The 15,215-nt window shown below is 41.3% G+C and overlaps 1 protein-coding gene across 1 annotated transcript in view; it reads right to left on the reverse strand.

Moving 5' to 3' along the window:
* Positions 1-879: 879 nt before the first annotated feature.
* ttc7a (tetratricopeptide repeat domain 7A) overlaps positions 880-15,215 on the reverse strand; it is a 38,535-nt gene continuing 24,199 nt past the window's right edge. Inside the window, exons 15-20 of the mRNA XM_053620813.1 lie at positions 14,905-15,065; positions 9,166-9,282; positions 8,973-9,079; positions 8,699-8,833; positions 6,358-6,560; positions 880-1,543 (exon numbers count right to left, since the gene is read on the reverse strand). Of these exons, the coding sequence (XP_053476788.1) occupies positions 1,325-1,543; positions 6,358-6,560; positions 8,699-8,833; positions 8,973-9,079; positions 9,166-9,282; positions 14,905-15,065 (942 nt within the window). The 3' untranslated portion in view covers positions 880-1,324. The remainder of the gene's footprint in view (positions 1,544-6,357; positions 6,561-8,698; positions 8,834-8,972; positions 9,080-9,165; positions 9,283-14,904; positions 15,066-15,215) is intronic.

The raw sequence follows: 15,215 nt of genomic DNA on the forward strand, positions 1-15,215 counted from the left end.
CATGCAATTCATTTATCTGTCTCCTTTTACTAGCTGCTGTCATGACCGCCCCATGTGGCCCAATACATCACACTCCATGACCACGGCTGTTTTTCGACCATTCATCTCCCCTAACTAAGGGGAGAAGCAAGAGAGTGAGAGAGAGGTAAAGAAAGTGGGAGAAAATAGAATGTGTGAATGTACATGTAAACCAAGGGGAGCGAGAGAGAGAGAGAGAGAGAGAGAGAGAGAAAAGAGAGAGAAAAAAAGAGACAGAAAGAAAAGGAGAGAGAACGAGAGAGAGAGTGAGAGAGAGAGAGAGCGAGAGAGAGAGAGAGAGAGAGAGAAGGCCTGCTTCAAGTGAACAGCATGGACGGTACACCAGAAAAAAATATACTGTAGTTTCTAACCAGGGGGTGAAAATCCTAACTGGTAGCATATAACAAACACTGCATGACAGACCTATTGCCCTTCAGGCCCTTCTTTTGCTTTATACATCATGTTCAGTGTTTAAGAGGACAGAAACCATTCTGCTTTAAGAAACCCACTTACAGCTCTTACATAACAGAATTCCTTCATCTGCCACACATTCCTCTTTTTCGTTAACAGCCTGAGCATGTGCATCGAAGAAAAAAAAGAGCTGCGTTTTTGTTTTTTTTTCTCTCCCTTTTTCTAAAATCCCTCAGTGCTGGAAGACCCATACACTTGAAACTCTCCCAGTCTCCCCAGTAACTCGAATAAGGGGCTGGCTGCTAGGCAACCACAGCAGCCTTGCAGAAAGTAAATGGGGATTACAGTTTACAGCAGCACTGGGAATATTACACAAGACAGCACCATGCTGCAGCACTTGAATTACAGTACACACACTGTCAGGGAACAAATTACACACACATACAGTGGTCTTAGAATCACTCTTTATAGAAAGGATTAACATCCACGTCTAAAATACAAACAATAAAGTGACCTAGTGATTGTCATATGCATGTTTTATATATTTGATTTAGCAGGCTGTGTATGTGTGTGTGTGATACAGTACTGTTATACAGTGCATCACGTCTTCTTTGGTATGGCAAGCTGTATGTCTGCTGGATTATTTCCATTTTGGAATTTGAAATGTGTGTGGACATGAGGAAAGAGCGGTTGTTGTACAACGTGCATTTGTTTAAAGTGTGATTACAAATTCTTGTATAATTTCTGATTAACATAACTAAGATACTAAACCCATAACCTGTTTACAGCACCTACAATCGGTACGTTTAGACAAGTGTTTTCTTATTACAAAACCAGAGACTGAAACTATTACATGAAATAGTGTATGTGTGAGAGACTTGCTGGGGATCTGCTCTCACAGCTCTCGGGGGATGATGGTGAAAGGCCTGATGGGACAGCTGGACTCCAGCTCCAGGGCCGTGAGGAAGCAGTCTGGGGCCTGAGCGCTGCCGTGGCTTTGCAGCGCCTCCCCTAGGCCACTCCATGCTTCATGGGCCAGACTGTGGGTCTGCACGGCTTCCCGTAACACCTTCTCTCCTAAACCCACCCGGCCCATACGCACCAACAACTTCCCCTAGACACAGAGAGGAGACCGGTATTTGAATCAGTGTGTGTATATGCGTGTTTGGTGTGTGTGTTTGTGGAGATGTGTTAAAATCAGCATGACCTGTCTGTTTGATTCTTCAAACATACAATAAGAGACAACCACATAATTTCAGCTAAATTCAACATACACTCATTTACACATACTAAAACATGTTATGCAGTTATACTCACACAAGTATTTGAATTGAAATGTAGATATGATACCCTCCGGAGAGCCTGCTTGCTCACTTTCTCTACATTTCTCACCTTCTTACACTTCCTGATTAACTCTGTCACTGAATATATTTGTGTGGGTATCTCACGGTTCCATGTGCGACACTGAGTACTGCTGATAAAGAACCATTTGCTCTATACTTGCTGTGTGTCCGTCGTGAATCACAGTTGATCCAGCCTCTTCAAATACCTCCTGCTGCAGAGCCAAAGGTCCAGGGGGTGGAGTCAGACCTGATCTAGCTTCTCCTATTTGGGTAGAGTTGAACCAAAAATCCAAAGGGTGTGTATAAGGCTGGACATGTGTTGATAAGTGTGTTGTAGGTTTAGGGGTTAGAGTTATAGGAGATTTTGGAGCAGGTCCGGCTCCAACCCCTGGACTTTCTGCAGCAAGGACTATCTCGGCTCTAATGCAGCACCTATTTGGTGGCGGACTGCAGAATCAGGTCATCTGCATGGTGCAGGAAATTGTTTTCTGAGTCAAGTAATGATGCTCCTGACAGGACTATTAAACATAAATATTCAATGCTGTTAATACTGAATTGCTAAAGCTGCACACTCATTACTGTGAAAAAAAGAGTATCCACTGCCCCTTTTTTCTTTTTCGCTCTGTCTCTTCCCATATACTCTGAAGGAGACAGTAGACTTGACATTTGGAGAAAGCATATTATAAAAGCACATGAACATGAGCACGGGTGTGTAAGTGTAGCTGTATGAATGTGCTACATGTGTAGTTGTGTATGTGTGCGTATGAGTTTATGTTGTGCATAACTTCTCTCACTCCTCCAGCAACAGACTCATCTACCCACTGCAATCCACCCGCATTTACACCATCCCCCATGTCATACACACACACAGGCAAGCACACACACACACGCTAAAGCATGCACAATAATATGCACAATAATATAAGGCCAAGAGAGAGATGGATAGCACAAGAGACACACACACAGAGCTCTGCTATTTCTCAGTGGCAACAGACGGCTCCTGATTATGCGGGCACTTCAAAAGCTGAGAGTAGAAGAGAGTAACTCCTGGTGGTGGGGGGAGGGAGGAAAAGAGATAGGAGAGGCAGAGCAAGTACAGGCTTATTATCAAGTTTGTGAAAAGGGGTTCCTGCAGTTTACTATACACAGTCCCACCCCTATAAACCAGTACGGCATGCTGACCAAGGCCTGTTGACACAACAGAGAACGATGACAGGATTGGTGCTGCTCTGTATTGTTCTAAGAGCTGATGTTCTCCGAACAGGGTTGTAGTGAAGCAGTGCATTAATGGCCACTGTCTCCTCTTGTCATGTTCTGATGCCTCTTCAAAAATATACTTACAAGTAGTAGAACAACAAATGGATTCGTCTTCTATTTCAGATATGAAAGGCAGAAATCGTTTATACAACAACATCAACACACTCTTAAAGCTGAAATATTAATCATATGATAAACCCCATATGATAGCCTATAAGTCAGATTTAATAGTTGTTAGTAGTATTTTTGTTCTGTGGTTGCTCTAAAATCAACCAGTGTTTGCAATGCTGATCTGCTTGTTTGGAATATTTGCATAAGGAAATGCATGTGAGCTGGTTCCAGTGTCATGTTTAGGCATTTAAAAATGCTTTATTTAGTATATGATTGGGCTACTCAATACAACAAGTCTGAATCCACATTAAGCCCTCTGTGATACATGAAATCCCCTCTATGCATTAAGCATGTTAAAGCTCTGTTTTGAAGCCACTCTGGTACTTAGAACATTGACAGAGCATGAAGGGGAGGGACGTAAGGCAGGGAGCGTTCAGCCAGTGTGCTGTGTTGGTGTTTATCGAGTCATTGGCACATGGTGAGGATGAATGCTGCGATTGTGCAACTTGCATCTGAATGTGCTAATCCGGCTGCATGCTGACCTGATCCCTGAGTGGCACAGCTGCCATGACCCATGCCATGCTCACCAGCTATTACAGAACAGCGGAGGGAAAACACACACACACACACACAAACATATGTGGACATGCACACCAATAACCGTGCATATAAAAGAACACACACTAGCAACACTCATACACTTCTCAGTCCCGCTATCTCTCCCTCATTAGCAGACCTCTTGGTGGTGAAATACAATCCCCCAGTTGCTAGGCAATCCCATAACGGCCTGAGAAGGAGTGAAGTGTTATAAATAATGTATTTGCATTATCTAATCAGCTCAGTGCCGACCCCATCCAGAGTGAGAGAGCAAGAAGGAGAGACTTTGCTTGTCTGAGATGGGGTGTGTGAGTGTATGTGTGTGTGTGCAATGAGCAGGACGACAGAGAAACAGTGCTGAGTCACACTAAGGTGCAGTGAGGCAGCATGGCTGATCTGACGTGGTTAAACTCATATGACATGATGGTGGAGAGTTTCACTGAGTTTAAATCGATCAGCTATAAAAGCAATGAGTCACACACACACACATGCACCTATAATCCATATAGGCATGGAAAAGAATCTTTCAAAAGGCCCTAAAGCATGGTATCTGTAGTGTAAATAAAACCCTATGGACTGTGTGAATCAGTACCCCAGGATAATTTTTTTTTTTAAAGTTATTATATAATATATGAAATAACAGCATTACAGCTTTGTGTGCTTCTGATTCATGTCAAGCACTCGCAAATGCCTTTCTGCAAAAAGAATTTCACGGATTTGACTAGGTTGGAGATCCGTCTCCAGCCTGACAGCCCAGACGACAACATTTGAAACTACTTAAGTACAATGAAATGCTTTACTGCAGCGCTTGTATGTTTGCCCTTCAGACATTTTCCTCTAACTAGCATAGCTATTAGCAAGGAGGGAGGAAAATTTGATGGCGTTCTGCCGACTCACAGACATGTTGAATCATTCTCTTAGTATTTGTAGTTGGGCACTTGTAAAAGCCAAGTGATATCTGAGCAGTACTCCCACTCCAAAAACCAGGAGGCTAATGCTGGAATGCACTGAATTTCACTATTTGCTAGAAATCGCTGAGCTGAAGAGGCAATACAGCTGCTTCCTTCGCTATTATGAGCCCAACACTGCTGTTGATTCGTAATGAAGACACATCGCACATGATGCTCGGCAGAGCAAGCTGGCAGCGATTCAGGTTTCTATTACCTCTGGGGATTGACAGAGTACGCCTGTTCTCCAGAAATAGCAAGGAAATGTGCTCTGATTGGCCAAATATAGGGAGAAAATGGCCTGGCTTCGGCAGCGCTTACTCCAGCACTGACTAATGAAGACCTTGACATTATGGAGTCACAACGAGTGGAGGAAGCGCTAATGTTAGCTCACCTACTCCATGTGGGCTGCAGCTGCAGCCTCCACACGCTACACAGCAAGTGTAGTATATTCACAACACTTGAATTCGCAGTTCATACTGTGATGCTCTCAGTGATACTATGAAACCAGAAGTGATTTACGTCATAAGCAACGTGAGCAGGACGTATGTTACTCTGACAGTTACATGAATCAGTTATTTTTGAGTATCTCATGCAAAATTTTGGAATTAGCACATGAGAATCGTAAAAGAAAAAAAAAAAGACTAAAAAAAAAGCCGTTTTTTCACAATTGACAATACGATCACAGTGGCTCAGATGCTGCATTTTCTCTGAAATTCACTTTATGATTTGATTCAACAGCTGCTAAACAGTTCAACTGTTTTTATTTACACTGTAGATAGCATCACAGATGTGTCAAATGACACCACCAGTGGTGTTAAGCGTGTCACAAACTCTCATATTTCATGAACATAAATCTGTTTTGGTGTGAATATTACCTCAGATTCGTAGAGACATGCGATGGAGCATGATGGAGCAATGTGGGGAACAGCACAGGGTGGGAATCTTGCATATGTGTAGTTGGGACATAGGGAACATGTCCATGTGTGTGCTGATAATATGGGTGTGCAAACACATGACATGAGTGCCTGTGACATTAGACCTTGATGTGTGAGAGATAACATCCAACGTGTCCCAATACATGAAAATAAGGCCTGGGGCAAAACCACGACGACGTGAAGCAGAGTGGTTTACTATGTCCTGATATCAGGACAGTCAGGCGCTATCTCGCTTACACCATGGCCACTTACAAATGTTTTGAATATTTTGTTACAAACAGCTAAATGATTTGAAACAGCAGACAGAGCATCGGTCTGAATTGTGTCGTGTTTCCTCCCAGTCCTCCCAATGTATAAATTAAAACTTATTTTAAAATCCATGACAATTAATTTTCTAATGTATGTTATTTACCAACATGATAGCAAGACAATAGTGTAGTATAACATAGTACACACCTAGCCTAAACTGTTATTTATAATGGTTGTCATGGTTACATTCCAGTACTGTTACACAGTAAGAGTAGCATTGATGCAAGGCTGTGAAAATTGTGACCTGGATCTACTTTATAACTATCCCAGGGTAAGGAATCAATGTACACTTGTGGACCAGAACAGAAACAGAAGAAAGTATTTTGGCCACGATATAATGGGATGTATGATGTGTGTGTGCACGAAGGAGAGAGAGACAGAGAGAGAGAGAGAGAGAGAGTGAGTGAGAGAGAAATAGTTCCTCACTAGATGGATTAGTATGTGGTGTCCTGTGGGGTTGATAGCCAGGGCTTCATCATACAGGCTCTTGGCCTCAGTATCATTGCCTCTGCGTTCAGCGAGTCGGCCCCTCAGCAGCAGCACCGAGTGTGAGGTGGGGAACAATGATCCTGCCTCCTGCACACAGAACTGAGCCTCCTTCAGCCGTCCATCAGCCATGAACAGCTCCCCTACACCACACACACACACACACACACACACACACACACACACACAATAGGTGATCTGTTATATCAATAATGAGTAATGGATGCAACCTGAATATAATAAATATAAGTAGTACCAAATGGTCTGGTAACACTTTATTTGGCTAGTCCAATATATACTTTGCAATTCTATACACCGTCACGAAGCATATCAACTCATTCTCAACAACATATGAAATGATGTTTAACAACCTTTCAGCAACATGTCATAAAGTCAACATATAGTCAACATGAACTGAATTTGAAATTGTGATAGGACTAGGATAGATGAGTTTGTAGCCTACTGTATAGATGTTCTACTAATCATCAACACTCATAAACTGGACCATCTAAATAAAGTGAAAGAAAAAAGGGACATGTTGATAGTTTAGTGTCTATAGAGTGTCTATAAATGTGACCATAGACTATGTACTAAACATAAACAGACATAAACTGCTGATGTGTATAGAGTTAGTTAATAGGCGGGTTGAGGCCAGTCAGCTGACAGGTTGTTGATAGTATATAGATGGTTTGTTGACTGTTTGTAGAGTGCCTACATTGGAGTACTTAAATAAAGTGCTACAGTCATTTTAAAACTTTTTGTTGGAAGTTCTTTGTCTTTACTAACAGCACATTCAAGAAGTACAAAGAAGTCTATAAAGTGTTCTCTCTCTTCTCTGTTTCACATCCATCCATCCATTTTCTGTACCGCTTATCCTACGCAAGGTCGCGGGGGAGCCTGACGCCTATCAAAAAAAGTCACAAGGCAGGGGACACCCTGGATTGTGCCAACCCATTGCAGGGCAAAACTGCACACACATTCACACACTATGGACAGTTTGGAAATGACAATTAGCCTACAACACACGTCTTTGAACTTGGGGAGTAAACCGGCATACCAGGAGGAAAGCCCCAAAGCATGGGGAGAACATACCGATCCTGAGCACACAGGGCAGAGATGGGATTCAAACCCCAAACCCCGCAGTTGCGAGGCAACAGTGCTAACCACTGATAGCATTACTTTTAAGATTTATCCAATGCCTATGAATGTTAAAAAGACCTGATGTAGGTTCCCTTCAAGTAAAATGTTACTGCACTTGTAGCTCATAAACAACTGCTTCAATTATGGAACATAATACATGTAACATTTATTTGATGTTTGTTTTAAATCTGATAAAATGTTTGGACATTTTACAATGGGATGGTGATCACATAGCGAATGCAGACATAGACATATAAAACAATATAGGGTTTTCATCGTTATGTCTAAATAAAGCCATAAGCAAGGGATACCCCAGACATCTGCACTCTCCTTCATCACTGGCCACCACCACATAACCGCATGCCATTAAAAGAGTGTGTGTGTGTTAAAAACTTTGAGATTCTTTAAATATAAGGGGATATTTAATAACAGAACTAACAAATGAGCCATTTCTTTAAAGTAAAACTATTTGGTATTCTATACAACACAATTCTGGAATAAATGAAGCTCAATCTACGTCACTGCATATTTTTCCAGGGTTAGTCAACTCAAGCTCAGAAAAACCAAGGATGGGAAAAATGCGGATGTAATGGCTGGCATGTTACAGTTGTGACTGATCAGTAAGGAAGTGCTTTCATTTCTCTAAATATAATACACTGGTCTAGATGAATTGAGCAATGCCTTTAGTGTAGCTCCTGTATTACCTCATCCTGGCTCTGTCACTCACTGATCTCTATTTGGGTTTTTCTGCTTTTGCAAAAAAAAAAAAAAAAAAATTAAATGGTGGCCCATTACAGGCAGGAAATGAGCCCAAGCCAGAGGAATGTTGGGAATGGAAATGAGAGGGCATAGACACTGTGAGCTGAAGCCCTGGGAGAATGCACTTCATACACAGCTGCATACAAATATGGGTTATTTCATGGGTACACAGAGCTACATGATCTGCACTAATGCCAATTATTATTTGGATATTTACATTAATTTATCATTATAGCATTATAAAACTTGAAGGCACTCTATACATTAGTGTATTTTAATCTAGTGATTAGTGACTATAATAGTCTTCCATGAATGGCCTGACTTGACTTCTCAAGTTTCTGTTGTATGACTGATTGCCAGGCAGCAGTCATGATTTCTTTACCTGCCTGCAGCCAGATGCGCTCCAGAGTGGTCCAAATGTGGGCGGGGCCATGTCTCTGGGTAGAGCTGATTGCAGACACTTCCGACATGGCCTGCTCCAGCCGAGACACAGCCAGGGATGGAGCACTCTGAGAGCCTAATACACGACAATTAGACACACACACACACACACACACACAGTCCTAGATAAGATCATGTTCAGTAGGCACATAAACATATAGGTCAGTAGATGCTGATCCACCACCCACATTCACACACAACACAATAATACAGACCGGTTTCTGTCTCCTGAAAATCTGGTAGTGTGAGATGTAGGCCGCTGGGCTTTCTGCTTAATGGGCCTGGCTCAGGAGGAGGAATACTGCTGCTGTCATCAGTCTCACTGAAACAATAAAGTTGGCTTCATACCACTGCTTTTTTCCACTGAGCAGCTGCTTTACAATCACTGAAACACGTACACACATTTACCTTAGCCGGGCAAAATCGTAGCGATTCTGCCACAAGTGTAGCATTTCCTTGCATGTCTGCAGAGCTACAGCTGGACCAAATAAAGCCTCCTCTAATTTCACTTTAGTAAACAGCAGGCTGCAACACACACACAAACATTTTAATAAAATAGACTGATGACGAGTCAGCCGGACACATAAGACCAGTGAGTCATGTCAGCGTAAAACCGCTACACATTGATATGTTTAAGGGCATGAGCTCTTCAGCTGTGCTAATACGATGAGTACATGTGTGGGTGCCGCTGCTGCTGCCTGGAGTGTGTAAAACTGCCTGTAGTGCTTCTGCTGACAGCAACACTGCGGCAGCAAAGGACCATACGCCCACTAAAGCATGCCTCCCTGGCAGCTGATCAGTGGGTGGTTGGGGCCATATATGGAGAGGGGTGTGTATTCAGAGCATCGGTTAACACAAGCATGGCATGTGCAGTAGAAGAACATAAAATAGATAGATATATAGATAGATAGATAAACAGACATATAGGACAAAGGTACTGTGTGGGAGATAGAATAAGTTGGTATTTTAAATGAGTAGATGTTCAAAACAGCATGAATGTATCTCTCCATGTGTTTTTCTAAACTTGCGTGATGATGAATGATTTCACAGATGATATTAATGTTATGTACATTAATGTTAAAGTGCCTTGTCACAGCAAATCCATAGTTCTGAATGAATAAAATCTTCACTATGCCCATAGTCATATACAAAGTCATATGACAGGATCGGAGAGCCAGAAAACAAAAAAGTATCTAATCACTTAGACTTTGCATTGTACATGTATGTGTATATTAGTGTCTATAAGGTTATATGTAGTTGGGGTTGAGTTTCGTGTCGATAGAGAGGGAAAGTGATCCTGCGAAACAAAACCTGATCTGCCAGTCATGGTGTACCTGGTTGAGCTCGGTGTCATAGAAGTCATGTGATATGAGCTATATGATATGAGTGGGGACGGCTGTAGCCTGGGCTCACACAGAACACAGCAAACACAGCCCGGTTCACACTTCAGATTACCAAGGGCTGAGAGGACTACCACGGGGCAAACAAATGTAAAGAAAGTAAAGGAAGAAAACATTTATAAAAACTTTTATTTTCAAGACCCAGTGAGTCCATATAGGGGAGTATATGTATTACTATGAGTTTAATGTTCTTGTGTAAAATCTTTGCTTGAAAAAGATAAATATTTCAACAGAGAATATGAAATATTCATCTGAAGAATTCTGAATATTCCTCTATACAGTCCTAAATATTCTTCTATAGAGTACTGAATATTCTTCTATAGAATCCTGAATACACCTTTAAATAGTCCTCAATATTCCTCTATACAGTCCTAAATATTCTTCTATAGCGTCCTGAATATTTCTCTTAAGAAGCCTGAATGCTCCTTTAAATATTTCAGTATTCCTCTATAGATTCCTGAATATTCATTTATGGTGTCTTAAAGCTGCAGTACTGAACTTTTGCCTCTCTATCGCCATCTCTGTTTGAAACATAAAATTGCAAGTTACTTGCAGAGTTATTTTTTTTATGTGGGTTGTGCTTTGGCACTGAATCTGATGGTTTGAGATATTGGTCTGGGTTGAATATTAGCTCCAATCCTTGACAACTGAGGTGGCGGCAGATACAGTTTTCTTGGAGTAGAGGCAAGTTGCTCCCTCTCATATCTAGCGGAACATAAGTGCAATCCATCTATCCATCCATCTTCTATACCGCTTATCCTTCCTTCAGGGTCACGGGGAAACCTGGAGCCTATCGCAGGGAGCATGGGGGACAAGGCCGGGTACACCCTGGACAGGGTGCCAACATAAGTGGAATTTACCACAAAAAAAGGAAACTCAATACCTAGCTGAATCAAGCAAACAAGTGCGCTAATGTTAGCTAGATACCTACTGAGCCACTGAAATATCTTACCTGTTCAACAGAAAAAAAAAAGCCAGTCTTTACGTCAGTCTTCATTCCCTTCAGATCTCAGAATTGTCTCCACACCTCAATAGTCATTCCGATATTTATTCTCGTTTTAGCACGGGCTCTGTTGCTTTCCCTTTTTGACTGCAGGCTCGCCGCAGGTCGTGGTTTCTTGGTTTTGACAACAGCTGATTCCCCAGATGGCATCGATGATTGCCGTCTAAAAAAACTAAAAAACTAAAAAAACTAAAAAACTAAACTAAAACTAAAAACTAAAAAACTAAAAAAAGCAGCCATCTAGATGACGAGTTTAAATTCTAAGCAACTGTTGTAAGATCAAGCTAAAAACACTCCACCCTCCTCAGCCCCTGCACATGTGATATAGTAGCTGGCTCTTCTTTCTGTTTACGGACGTGACGTAACCATGCAAAGACAATGGCGTCAAACTGACATTTCCCGCGAAATCCGAACCGACAGTTCAAATTATAAATCATTATTATAAGCTTACTGTCGCGAATCACGGTAAGGTAAGGAGACCATTTTGAACACTTATTTTTATGTACTTGCTCAACAATTGATTTTTGTTCATTTTTAACCAAAAAAAGTTCAATACTGCAGCTTTAAATATTTTTCTATACAGTCATCCATATTCCTCTGTAGTGTCCTGAATATGAATTTATAGCGTACTTGATATTCCTTTATACAATCTTCAATATTACTTAGTTGTCCTGAATTCTTCTCTGTAGCATCCTGCATATTACTATACAGCAGACATGTTTACATGCCCCTGAGGCCCAAGTCCAAGTCAAGTTTCAAGTCTCTGAGGTGTGATCCAAGTCAAGTCTCTGAGGTGGGGTTCAAGTCCCGTCTCAAGTTTCTGAGGTGGAGTCCAAGTCAAGTCTCAAGTCTTTGAGGTGGAGTCCAAGTCAAGTCTCAAGTCTCTGAGGTGGAGTCCAAGTCAAGTCTCAAGTCTCTGAGGTTTAGTCCAAGTCCAGTCTCAAGTCTCTGAGGTGGAGTCCAAGTCAAGTCTCAAGTCTCTGAGGTGGAGTCCAAGTCAAGTCTCAAGTCTTTGAGGTGGAGTCAAAGTCAACTCTCAAGTCTCTGAGGTGGAGTCCAAGTCAAGTCTCAAGTCTTTGAGGTGGAGTCAAAGTCAAGTCTCTGAGGTAGAGTCCAAGTCAAGTCTCAAGTCTCTGAGGTAGAGTCCAAGTCCAGTCTCAAGTCTCTGAGGTGGAGTCCAAGTCAAGTCTCAAGTCTCTGAGGTGGAGTCCAAGTCAAGTCTCAAGTCTTTGAGGTGGAGTCAAAGTCAAGTCTCAAGTCTCTGAGGTGGAGTCAAAGTCAAGTCTCAAGTCTCTGAGGTGGAGTCCAAGTCATTTCTCAAGTTTCTGAGGTGGAGTCCAAGTCAAGTCTCAAGTCTTTGTTCTATTTCAGCAATAGTTCTTTCAGCTAGTTATTGTAATTAACAGTGTATGAGCTTAAATCAATTTTTAAATATTAAAACATTACTTCTAAAGAATGTCTTGTTCATTTATTCAAAACTGTCTAATAAAGCACACAGGGTTTTACTTAAATCATTAATTGAAAATTAAATCATTAATCAAAAAACTATTACTTTCAAACTATTACATTTGATCCAAAAGTTCTCCCTATAATTACAAGAAAACAGAACATTCACAGGAAATTCAGGAAAGATATTACTTTTGTTTGTCATTTAGTGCAAAATGCCAACGTCCTGTGTATTTTGAGCTATTTGAGTTGCCGTAGTTTGCTGTAGCTCTCAAGCAATGATGGTTACCCATTGGTAGTCTTCCAATGAGTGCCGGCGGTAACAAAACCCCCGTGTATTGATGAAATTTAACTTGGTAAACTTGGATATTATATATGCATATGGCAGCTATTACAAGCAAGCAAGCCCCTGACAGCTGTGTAACACCGCAGCTTTCCTTTGGATTAATTGATGGCTTTTCAGATTAAATGACATGAAGATTATCACAAGACTTGGCTATATTGTTATTGTTTGTTGTTCATTTATATAACAGCACTTTTCCAACGGGTGATGAACACGTGCCTTCAGATGCGTCACACATGCATATAATAATGCTTGCTTGGTGTGTTTAGAGATGAATTGTTGTGATATTTGCTGCTGCAGCACATACTGATATTGTATGAAAGAATGAGGAATGAATAGAAAAATGTGGTGTTTGATGCTGTCATGTGGAGCAGTAAAGAGAGAACATAATTGGGAATGCCAAACCAAAATGACTTGTGTTTTTCACGAGTCTCTGTCTTCAAGTCCAAGTCAAGTCTCAAGTCAGTTGTTCACGAGTCTTAAGTCTTAAGTGTGACTCGAGTCCAAGCCACGGACTCGAGTTTCCATCTCTGCTATACGGAGTCCTAAATATTCCTCTATAGAGTAGGCAATATTCCTGTATAGAGTACTACATTTTCCTCTATAGATTCTGTTATATTCCTATATAGTGTTTTAAACACTCCTTTACAGTGTCTTCAATATTCCTCTATAGAGTATTGGCATTGTACATTAGGCCTACTTACTTCCTGCCTTTGTCATCCTGTCACTCTTTGTCCCTCTGTAACCCTAGAGAACAACAGTGACCCCACATGGCTAAAATGTGCAGAGCATGGAAATACCAGTGCTATGAGAACAACAGTAAGGCTAATATTTCTCTATTAGCTCTAGTGAAACTGTTTGCAACTCCTGACACTATGGTAACCACTGATGAATCACTGACTTCGACCAAAGCAACATCATGTTGTAGTTTCCACTCGTAAAGGCCCCCTACTGTTACAGACTTAGTAATCATTGTTCCATAATCGCTCATCACCACCTGCTAACCAGTGAAAAGGCACTACATCTGCCCCTAGAGAACAGTAAGTGTTTGGAAAGGAAGAAGTGACTCACACTGGCACAGGAGAGAGAGACTCTGGAGGGTTTCAACCTGAGATCCTGCTTTCATTACTTTTGTTTTGGACGGCTACATTTTGGGGGAATCCTTTGCTTACCGCCCTTTCAAAAACAAAAACTGATTATACCAGCCTGCCTTGTGTTGTCATGGTAGTTTACAATGAGGAAAGTCTGTCATCATGTCTCTTTGTCACTTCTTGAAATTCAAAGTCCAGTAAACACCCTAGACCATACTCAGGATTTTGGTATATTATCATCCTCTCTGCAGCTAAACTAATCTTTAAAACAGCATCTGTCTATCCAAACTCCATTCACCACAACTGACCTTTCGAATAAGGATCTGGATTTCCTATGTGGAGCCAGTGAGACACTACTGAAATCAGGTTATCCTTCCAGATACACAAATACACACACACTACCTGGATCAAGACACTGTAACACCAAACAGACCATGGCCCTGCACAGAGTAGTATTCTAGTCATTAGGTTGCTCAAGGACAAACATGAAAAAACCTGTTTGCTGGCAATTCACTATGTGGCCGTAGAACAACAATGTCCTATTCAACATCTTGTTTTTTAAAATTTTTTTAAAGGGTGGTGCTAGAGATCAACAGCTAACACCAAATAGATGGTTATCCAATAACACCAGTTTTGCTGCTCTAGTTGTTTTGTTGTAAACAATGGAAACTCTTAGACAGTATGCATGCTCTGTAAGGGAGAACAATGTTATTCTAAGCTCTGTGCTTAGCAATCTAAATTGTAGTACTCCACGAATAAATATCTTTATACACTGTAGTCATTGTAAACCGAATGACCTGATATGTGATTATAGTAGTTATAGTTATAGATGTATGCACCCTCAGCTAGAATTAACACACATACTTGAAGTTGTCGTGGTACTGGCTGAGGGTGAGGTTGAGTGTGTCGAGGGCATGCTGGTAGTGTTTCTGAGCACTAAGAAGAAGCACCAGTAGATGTAAGGAGTGCAGGTCATCATTGCGTAGATTCAGTGCCAACTGCAGAGGCTCCATTGCTGACGACACCTTTCAGAGAGAAAGAGAAACGGTGCATTTCCAAATAATGTTTCCATGGCAGTTGAGCAAAATTACTGCTGTATGTGCGATGGGAATGTTACTTGATGCAACACTAATATACATATTGCTGTATTGTTGTACAGAGTGGCTGTTTGAACT

Source organism: Ictalurus furcatus, chromosome 3 (genome assembly GCF_023375685.1).
Source record: "Ictalurus furcatus strain D&B chromosome 3, Billie_1.0, whole genome shotgun sequence".
NCBI lineage: Eukaryota > Metazoa > Chordata > Actinopteri > Siluriformes > Ictaluridae > Ictalurus > Ictalurus furcatus.